Source organism: Callorhinus ursinus, unplaced genomic scaffold, assembly GCF_003265705.2.
Source record: "Callorhinus ursinus isolate GAN/ISIS: 27379988/994484 unplaced genomic scaffold, GSC_fseal_2.0 scaffold5, whole genome shotgun sequence".
NCBI lineage: Eukaryota > Metazoa > Chordata > Mammalia > Carnivora > Otariidae > Callorhinus > Callorhinus ursinus.
Genome location: NW_027397067.1, coordinates 24,261,775 through 24,272,071, shown reverse-complemented (window position 1 = coordinate 24,272,071; position 10,297 = coordinate 24,261,775). Strand labels below are relative to the sequence as shown.

General features: G+C 38.7%; 1 protein-coding gene across 1 annotated transcript; it reads right to left on the bottom strand.

Moving 5' to 3' along the window:
- Positions 1–1,471: 1,471 nt before the first annotated feature.
- Positions 1,472–9,153, bottom strand: TMEM70 (transmembrane protein 70). Its single transcript, XM_025870741.2, has 3 exons — positions 8,851–9,153; positions 7,545–7,650; positions 1,472–2,988 (listed from the first exon to the last, which is right to left on the bottom strand). Exons 1-3 carry the CDS (start codon positions 9,031–9,033, stop codon positions 2,531–2,533), a joined length of 747 nt encoding a protein of 248 aa, XP_025726526.1. The 5' UTR covers positions 9,034–9,153; the 3' UTR covers positions 1,472–2,530.
- Between the last annotated feature and the right edge of the window lie 1,144 nt (positions 9,154–10,297).

Genomic DNA, 10,297 nt, shown 5'->3' with positions numbered 1-10,297 from the left:
GGGAGGAATTGGAATTTGAACAGACTGGATCCTTGATAACTTTGGGGAGAGGGGAGTGGTTTGGGTATTATGTTATTATAGTTATATTTTTTAAGTCATTATCTGGTAGAGTTACAAAACATTTAAGAAAGAGATGTTATGATGTCTGGGATTTGCTTCCAAATAAAAGTAGAGGGCAAGTGGTTGGGGTCTAAATCAAACAATATTGACAACAAACTGTTATTTGTTGAATCTGAATGACAGTCATGTTGATTCATCGTACTCTTCTACTTTTGAATGATTGAAATTCTCTACAAAAAGGAAGCCAACAACAAAAGTACCTGAAAAAATCAGAATACAATTTTTTAAAATTGTGTCCAAGCTAAGGCTATCATTTAGAACTAATGGCCACTTTGTTACTTTTGCTTCTAAAAGCTGAAGTCTTTCAGGATAATGAAATCGAGGTTTAGAAAAGGGATTACAAAACATTTTATTATCAACGGGTGTATTACCTGATATAATCCAGATGTTAGGGCAGGATCACCCTGCCTTTGAGACTCAAAACTGACTCAACGCCCTTCCTATAGATAGTGGGAGACTCCTCACCTCCCTAACCTTTCCAAGATTTTACTCCACCTGTGGTGAACGTAGTAAAGTGGCATAGAGGGATGTGTGTAAATTTCTCCCCCTCACCTTGGCCTGAATTGTTTCTGCTGACTTATTTCAGTGATGAATCATATTCTACACATACTGTTCCTTTTCTACTTCTTGGTGTTGCTCCAGACCATGCACTTGAGAAGTCATCTTTCTCACTTAGTATTTTAAGCTTTTTTTCTTTTCCCTAAACAACCAAGTTGTCTTCTGAACTATTCTGATACTAATAAAAACAGGTTTTTCATTCCACTACACAGGTGACATAATGGTTATATGGATACAGGACATTTAAAGAAAGATATGATACAGTCAGAACAAGTTATGAAGAAACTGACCCTTGGAAGAAAACGTTAAAATATTAACAAAGCTGTTTTTTCTTCTAGGAATGGAACTAAGAGTGATTTTTTTTCTTGCTTCTACTAATATCTGATCAACATTTGACCATGGAAAATTTTTTTATAGAAAGATAGCAACAGGTATATATATAGGTGACGCAGAACTGAGGAACAGGCAGGCAGAGGCCCAAACTGAAGATGAGGATGACACCCGTTTGTTCATCTTTCTGAGACCTAGAGCCCGCCTTCTGCTAGGATCACAAGTTGGCTGATCCTAGCAGAGGGCAGGCTCTAGGTCTCAGAAAGGGGGGCACTTTTCTACCTCATGGTCTCTCCTATAAGCCTCTAGCAGCTTCAGACCTGATCTTTGTCTATGAACTCATGTTTCTGGTGCTTTCCCATCAACCTTCCTCACACACAGGTAAGCCATAAAGATAAGATTTACCATCATGGCAGATAATAGGATACATTAGACAGCTCCACAGAGACTGGGTGCTTTGTTCTTTTTTTTTTTTTTAAGATTTTATTTATTTGAGATAGAGCAAGAATGAGAGAGAGAGAGCACGAGCAGGGGGTAGGACAGAGGAAGGGGGAGAAGCAGGCTCCCCTCTGAGCAGGGAGCCTGACATGGGGCTCGATCCCAGGACCCTGGGATCATGACCTGAGCGGAAGGCAGATGCTTAACCGACTGAGCCACCCAGGCGCCCCTGGGTGTTTTGTTCTTAACTATGACTCTAACTACTAGCACAGTATCAGGCACACACTGGGCACTTAATAAGTTAGCTACTAATCTAAATAGCATGACTTGAGGCCTTCTGCTCCTTGCCGAATATCCTTCACAAGAACCAATTTTCATTTTACAATTAGAGGTTAAAAATCTTAAAATTCCAGGACTTCATAAAATTAGCACAGAGATTGTGATTTTATAAAAACTACTGTCCATCTATTTAGTAACTATGATCTTCCAACTCTGATAGGATACGCAAGGGAGAAGACTGCCACCAAAGACATCACTATTTAGGTCACCATTTCACCATCACTATTTAACACAGGTAGCTACCACACTCAACTGGACATGGAGATCCTTATTATGTGCAACTATGCCCGAAAAGATAAGCAAAAACCTGTGAACCCAAGGAAGATTAACACTGCTTCCCATAATTTTAGAATTTTTAAAAACAGTTTTTAATGTGGGCAAAGTTAGTATCTATACACCTAGAAAAATCCAAACGTAAAGGAAAAACAACTCTCCCATCTGCTTCTGACACCTGATCCCCAGCCTAGAGACAACCACAATTATTATATAAAATTATCCATGCTTATGCCAGCATGAACATGTATTTTCACACTTTTTTAAAAACACAAATGGTAGAATATTACATGATTTGTTTTTCAAACACAGCATATTTATTATATAGGAACATAATTCTCTGAAAATTAAAAGTTGATACAGTTTCAAATTATTTTTAATCAGTCACTAACAGAAAACAAAAGTAAAGGCAATTTCATTATTATACATTGGAACATAAATCACATTTAAGCACAAACCTAAAAAACAAGACTCATTTCTCATCTTTAACCTGTTTTTTCTCACTGTCTTCTTCCATATCAAAAGTGAATGGTTTGTCATAACCCATTAGATGGTTATAATCGTCAGGGTTTGGAAAGAGCCCTGGATTAACTAACAGTGATTTCGTTTTAGCATAAAATGTGGTAAACACATGTGCGCTGTCTGGAATCTTCACGTCATTCTGGTGAAACACTGTACTCGTTTCTAGAAGCACAACATTGTAAGTAATGGCTTTATAAGTGTCTGTTGTAGCTTCATGGTACAGCCGAACGACATAGCCTTTTGTAACAAAGTGAAGCAGTGCTGGAGTGATCATGGTAAAGCTCCCTATGATGCCATAAAATAATATTTGCAAAGGCAGACTTCCAAATATAATACTGTTTTGCGCAAAAATGTATGGTAGTAATGCAAGGCTGATGACACTTGTCGAATAAGAGAAACATTTCACACCTAAACAAGAAATAAAAAAAAAAGGACAGTATTAATATTTATAGATTTTATAAAAGCATCAATCTATTCAATTAATTCTTCCACCTTTCTTCTATCATCATCAAAACAACAAAATCAAAACACATATATAGTGATTATTTTCCAAGCTGTTTTAGGTACTTTACATCCTTATAGATTTTATTCATAACATCTTTAAAAAAGCACTATGCAACAGATGCATGATTATCATCCTCACTCCCATGTTAAGACATGAGAAAAACAAAGCACTCGCTCAATGTCACAAAGCTACCTAGAGGCAGGCAGTACTGGGATTCAAATACAGGCAATTTGACTCCAGCGTCCAGGCCACTGGCCAATACACTGCTCTGCCTCTCCATGTAGGAAATCTGCTTTAGGGTTAACTGGCCTCCACCTCAGTTCCCCAATAAAAGACTTCACATTACTCAAAGATCCTTATGCATATTATAAATGTTAATTCAGTTAGCAGATTATTAAATAAAACCTTCTATTAACAAGCACTTCCACATGCTTAACATTAAATGTTTAAATATGAGACTAACATTATTAGACTAAGTGCCTAGGATTAAAACAGCAAATTACCAAAAAACACACCAGTGGTTAAGAAATATGTGGGAAATATATTCAACTTCTTTACCAAGAAAAGACACTCAAGTTAAAACAGTGAGATATTTTTTTTACCTGTCATATTAAAAAGATTAAAAATCAATGACTTCTCAAATGCATATTTAAAAACGGTTAAGATGGTAAATTTTATGTTATGCATATTTTACCACAATAAATAAATGACTTAAAATGTAAATCTCTCTTAGTTTGATTGTATAATTTTAACATGATCCCAACAAAAACACCATCTGTTCAGAAAACAGACAAGTTGAGATCCCAGCCAAGTTGATTACAAAGTTAATTTGGAAAAAGAAAAGAAGAAAAAAAAGGTGGGGAGAGGAATTAGGTACTAAAACATAAGACTGTAATTAAAATGGTGTGGTGCTGGTGCACAAATAAACAGATCAATGGAACAAAATGGAAAATCTAGAAATAAACCTGACCGCATATGAAAATTTAGTATCAAGATATAATCTCAGGGCACCGGGGTGGCTCAGTAGGTCCGGTGTCCGACTCTTGATTTTGGCTCAGGTCACGATCTCAGGGTCATGAAACTGAGCCCCGTGCAGGGTTCCGTGCTCAGTGCGGAGTCTGCCTGTCCCTCTCCTTCTGCTCCTCCGCACACACTCTCACTAATAAATAAATAAAATCTTTAAAAAAAAAATCTCAAATACGTGGGCAAAAGTGGTGTTGGGACAGCTGAATAGCCATATAGAAAAATAAAATTCAATCCATCCCTCATATCATCTACCAGGAAAATTCCAAATTACCTGGAGATTTAAATGTAAAAAATAAAATCATGAAGCTATAAGAAAACATGCATGAAGTCTTTATAATCTGAGAATGGGAAAACTTTTCTAATTATGACTGAAAACACAGAAGCAATCAAGGAGAAAGACCGGTAAATCTGATTACATTATAAATGTACATGGACATAAACAAAGTAGAGACAAATGAGAAAACTATCTGCAACCTCTATCACAGAGGGTTAATACCCCCAACATATAAAAGGTTTCCAGTATGTGAGAAGAAAAAGATCAACAACCCTATCCACACACATGCAAGAAATATAAGCAGACAGTTCACTAAACCAAAAATGCACATGGTCCTTAAACAGATGAAATGTTAATAAACTTCAATCGTAAGAACATGAAATTAAAAGCACAGTGAGATGCCAAAAAACTAAAAGTTTGACAACATACTCTGTTGGTAAGACTGTAACACACTCTCGTACATTGCAATTGGTTGAAGGCTTAATTATCCTGCATCAGTAATTTAAAAATAATTCCTTCCTGCCTCCCACAGGTAGTTGCTATGACACCAGTACACATACAATACAACATAGATACAATGGGGACCAAGATGCCTCCTATATAAAGCCTCCTGAGTCCTTCCAACTATCTCCTTTTTCCCCATGACTTTGGTACACTATGGTGGGTTGAAAAGTGTGCCCCAAAATTCATGTCCACCCAGAACCTCCAAATATGACGTCATTTGGAAGTAGGGTCTTTGCAGATAATAAAAAATTGAGTTGAGATCATCCTGGAATAGGGTGGGCCATAAATCCAATGACAATATCCTTATAAGGACAGAACAGAACAGACACAGAGAGGGCCATCTGAATTAGGAAGCAAAAATTGGAGTTATGCAGTTATGGATCCATAAGCCAAGGAACACAAAGGATTGCTGAAAGCCTCCAGAAGCTCAAAGAGGCAAGGAATTCTTCCCTAGAGCCTTCAGAGAGAACATAGCCTTTATCAACACCCTGATTTCAGAATTCTAGCTTTCAGAACTGTGAGAACAAATTTCTGTTGCTTTAAGTCACCAACTTTGTGGAAATGTATTACAAAAGCCTAAGGAAACTAATACATACATGTACTTTATTTTGCCTAGATTCAAATAACTATTTTTTAAACATATTCTGGGCTCTCCCATCTTCATGTCTTTGCTCGTACTACTGCCATGCCTGAGATGCCCTTCTTTCACACCTCTTCATGTTCAAATTCTACTCATCCTACAATAATACTATGATATCAGTAATCACTTATGGATGAATTAACAAGAACTATCAACTAAAAGACCCTTGAAATGTCTTTAAACGAGGCCCCATTCAGTAGTTTAAAGAATCTCCAAGCATGGTACCTCTATCCTAATGTCTCTCACTCAGTTTTACATAAAAAAAAAAGTTTCTCCCTCAGTTTCTACATAGAAAAAATAGTAATCCCTGAATAAGGTACAGAGTATTGAAAGAACTCAAACATTAAACTCCTATACAAGTTATATTTCTAGAACTTTGAATAGCTTGAATAGCTATGCTCTTCTACAACCATAACATCCTACCCACACCAAAATTAATTCCTATTTATAGTCTCTTCTTTACAGAATGGAGTCAAATGCAAATAAGAAATAAATTAATAAGCCTTCCCTGCATCTGAAGGAACCGTGTCTGTTCAGAAGGAAAGGTATCATGGGTGTCACTGTTAACACCTCCCAATAGTATAAATCCAGGTAGCCCAGGCCAGAGATGTGACATAAGCTCAATGGCCTACTCATGTACTGACTTCTGAAGAAATTTCTAATCACCAAAATGGATTTTTCCAGTAACTTCAGAACTCCTCTCAATAGTGATTATAGTAAGTCCTTATTGCCAAAGTTTTAAATACCTAAAATTATATTCTAAACAGTCTATTTTGATGCCACATATTTGAGAACATATGGATTTCCAGAGTAAATTTTAGATGATCAGTGACACCAGCATAACCAAAAACAGGAATGCAAATGCAGGTGCTGAAATCTTGTGGCCGATTTGACTATAAAGCAATCCTTCAGATATTTCAGGTTATACTTTAAGATTACTGAAATGAACTACAATCTCAGGAACTTGAACAAAACACATATCTAAGTTCTTCTGACCTTCATAATAAATCATTCCATACTAAATACCAAATTAAGAACTAAGGAAAGAGCTTCAAATTTGTAGCTGTTTAATACACTGTCTTGGGCGCCTGGGTGTCTCAATCAGTTAAGCCTTCTGCTCAGGTCATGATTCCAGGATCCTGGGATCAAGCCCAGCATCGGCATCATCATCGGGTTTGCTGCTCAGCGGGGGTCTATTTCTCTCCCTCCCTCTGTACTCTCTTCTTTAATAATAATAATAATCTGTCTTTGTCTTCTCTAGTACTCTACACCACCTTGAAAAGCCACTAAATGAAGATGTTTCTTGAAAATGCCAAGGTGACCTAAAAAATGTAAAAAATATATTTTTTAATTATAAAAGTATTATATGCTTATTTTAACTGCCAAATTTAAAAATATGCAAAGTAAATGTGTACCCTCCCAAAAAAACTACTCTTAAGAGGTATACTTCCATATTTTTTCTCTCCATATTCAAACATTACACAAATATACACTTCTTGTTCTATTTTGTTGTTAAACATCTTGGGAAGTGACCAAAGGATGTAAGCTTTAGCACCCAGCAATAAGATCAAAAAGTCCTAACAGTCTTAAAAAATCTTTTGAAAATCTCCTAAAAATGCAAAGGTCCCAACCTCTAAATCTTTTTTTTTTTTTTGAAGATTTTATTTATTTATTTGACAGAAAGAGAAATAGTGAGAGCAGGAACACAAGCAGGGGGAGTGGGAAAGGGAGAAGCAGGCTTCCTGCTGAGCAGGGAGCCTGATGTGGGGCTCAATCACAGGACCCTGGGATCATGACCTGAGCTGAAGGCAGACCCTTAACGACTGAGCCACCCAGGCGCCCCTCAACCTCTCAATCTTGATTCAACAGGCCACAAGAAAAAAATACATAACCTAATTTTTCCTCATATCTTGCAATTAAGAGATGTTAAAATAAGAGATAACATATCCTAAGTACATTTTTTACAACTAAAAGGGGAGTTAAAAAGGAAATTACCCTCACTTCTGATTACCCACCAAATACTGTTCTCGCCAGATTCCCAGTATAAATCAGCCTTCCATCTTCTGATTTTTCAAGCTGTGTATGTAAGCACTGAACCCATCTTTCCCAACAAAGAGGTATCTATTGAAACAGAGACCATTATAATGTGAGTACATAATAAAGTGCATTTTAGACCTTTTAATTTTTTTAACTTTTTTAAATTATAATGAAGAGTAAAAGAGAACTTGTCACATGAGGTGATTTAAGGAATTCTCCCAAATAATCCACAGAGCTGAAGAAATCAAACTAACAAAATAGCTGTCCTTAACTCCAGTCACAAATAGTGTTTTTTTGAAAACCTAGGTTTGCATCCCAGCTCAAAGCTTTTAGATAAAGTGTGGCCTCGAACAAGTAAAAAAAAATTTGGTGGAATAATTCATTCTGTGGTTAAAATGAAAACATTACTCTTGTTCCATTGTCAAAATTTTAAATGCATTACTTTTCAAAAAATTGATGTTAATATAATGTAAGTAAAACACTGCAAATGTAAACTGTCTCAAGTCCAGACCGTTTCTAAGATTTCTAAAATGTTTATACTATAGCTAGTATTAAAAAAAAAAAAAAAGAAAGAAAGAAACTGTCCCTATTCATCTCGTTGCATCCCTTAGTTCCTCTTAAGAAAATATTTCACTGGAAATCTTCATCAAATTTCACAGGAACAAGGGGTCCCCGAACGTCTAAACCCTTCAAAATTCAAAAGATATGCCTAATCCCTTTATGCTGAAATTTAATTAGATTCCAATTCCCATGTTAGGCATTTCTTCCAACTTTCCAACCATGTTTGCTAATTCTGATGTTTTACAGAGCAGGATTAGGAGACAATTTATTCAGATTAAAATGAGAGGATTAACGTCTCCATCCCCTTTTCCAGGGAGCAAAAGAATTCCTTAAAATAGCCTCATCTAATAGAAAACAGAACAAACTTAAAGTCAGGTTGAGTTCTTTCAGTTCGGTCACCAGGTGGTGTATCTAATTTCGTTGCAAATTAACCCTTCCGAGCCTCCACTCAGAGGTAGAAGAGAAAATAGTTGAGAGTCATCACAAACCCGCTGGGTTTGCAGCCAGCTGTGAATTACTTGGAACCGCCCAGAAAATGACCACTTTCGAACGGATACTCCTAGACTCGTGGGTGTAAACCCCGGGACCCCTGGCCTGCTCCCGCGGCCGAAGCAGGCTGCCTCTGCGCGCCCGCAGAGGGCTCCTTCGGCACCAGAGTCCCCAGGCCCGACGCTCCCTCCACCGTCCACCCTCACTCGGTCCGCAGGCCTTCAGAATGCCGACCTGCGTTCGCACCCGACGCCCGAGAAGCGGCGAGGCTCTCCGCAGCCCCACGCTTCCGCAGCCAACCAGCCCCGAGGAGCCACTACAGGAGGCCAGCCGCGCGGCGGCCGCCCACGGCACCGTCCTCTTCCCTCCGAGCCGAAGTCCGGCCGCCCACGAGCTGCCCAGCGCCAGCAGCAGCATCCCGCGCGTGAGAAGTGGCGGCAGACGGCGCTACGGCGACAGCGGGGAAGCCTGAGGCCCAGCTCCTCACCCGGCCGCAGCTGGAACCTGCCGTTCATACTCCGCCCCTAGCCGCACGCGCGTGCGCAGAATACGTAACCTTGCACCTTTCCCTGCCACGCGCGTTTCCTGCGGACAGAACTCTGAACACCGCACGCCGGCGTCTAGTTGCAGGGACACTCGAACGCCCAGCCTGCGCGCGGCTTCCTTTTCCCAGACTTGAGCGCTCTTTATGAGACTGTGGAAGGACAGAGAAGAGAGCCATGCGCGAAAGATAAAGCCTGGAAGCTAGGGTTAAATCTTTTATTCTCCCGGGCGTCATTTTCTAGGCCCCCAAATATATTTTCTTTCTAGAAAATGATTCTAGCCTATTAGCACAGAATAATAATATTTTATGCGACTTGGACAAAAATGAGTGGTAATTTAATTCAACCATTGGGTTGGTTGAATTAAATTCAACCAATAAATGGAGCTTGCTCGTGTGATGCTGATACTTGACAGATTTGTCTTCTGGAATCCTTCTCAACCATATTATGTTTGTTCATTCTTGTTAAAGAGGTATTGAGTGCCTATTGCCAAGACTAAGGAGCAGAGGATATAAAGATACTGCATAAAATTGGGAATCCACTGTACTTACACAGTGGAGGAAACACCTAAAAATAAGCTAAAATATAATGCCATTACCAATTTACAAAATTTTTCGGAAGCCCAGAAAACAGCATGATTATTTTGGCCTCAACACGTCTAAAAGCTTCAGGTTACCTGAGTCTTAAAGGATGAGCATCCAGTTAGTTCACACTCCTCTGTTTACTATTTCAGAAGAATGTTTTTGACTCCAGACACTTTTGGCACAGGAGAGGATCAAACTAAAAGTCTAAAATAATATCACCTTGACAACTCCAAATCCTGTCTACTTTTTTTCTGGGTATCCAAAGGGATAAAATTATACTGCTTCTTTATGAATGATTTCATTTTCTTAACGTTATCTTCCGCTTACATTTATTTTTAAGATTTTTATTTATTTGACAGAGAGAGACACAGCGAGAGGGAACACAAGCAGAGGGAGAAGGAAGCTCTCTGCTGAGCAGAGAGCCCGATATGGGGCTCCATCCCAGGACCCTGGGATCATGACCTGAGCTGAAGGCAGACCCTCAGTGAGCAAACGCCAGGGACCATCCAGGCACCCCTCCACTTACATTTTAAAAACACTTCTGTTTAGTGTGAT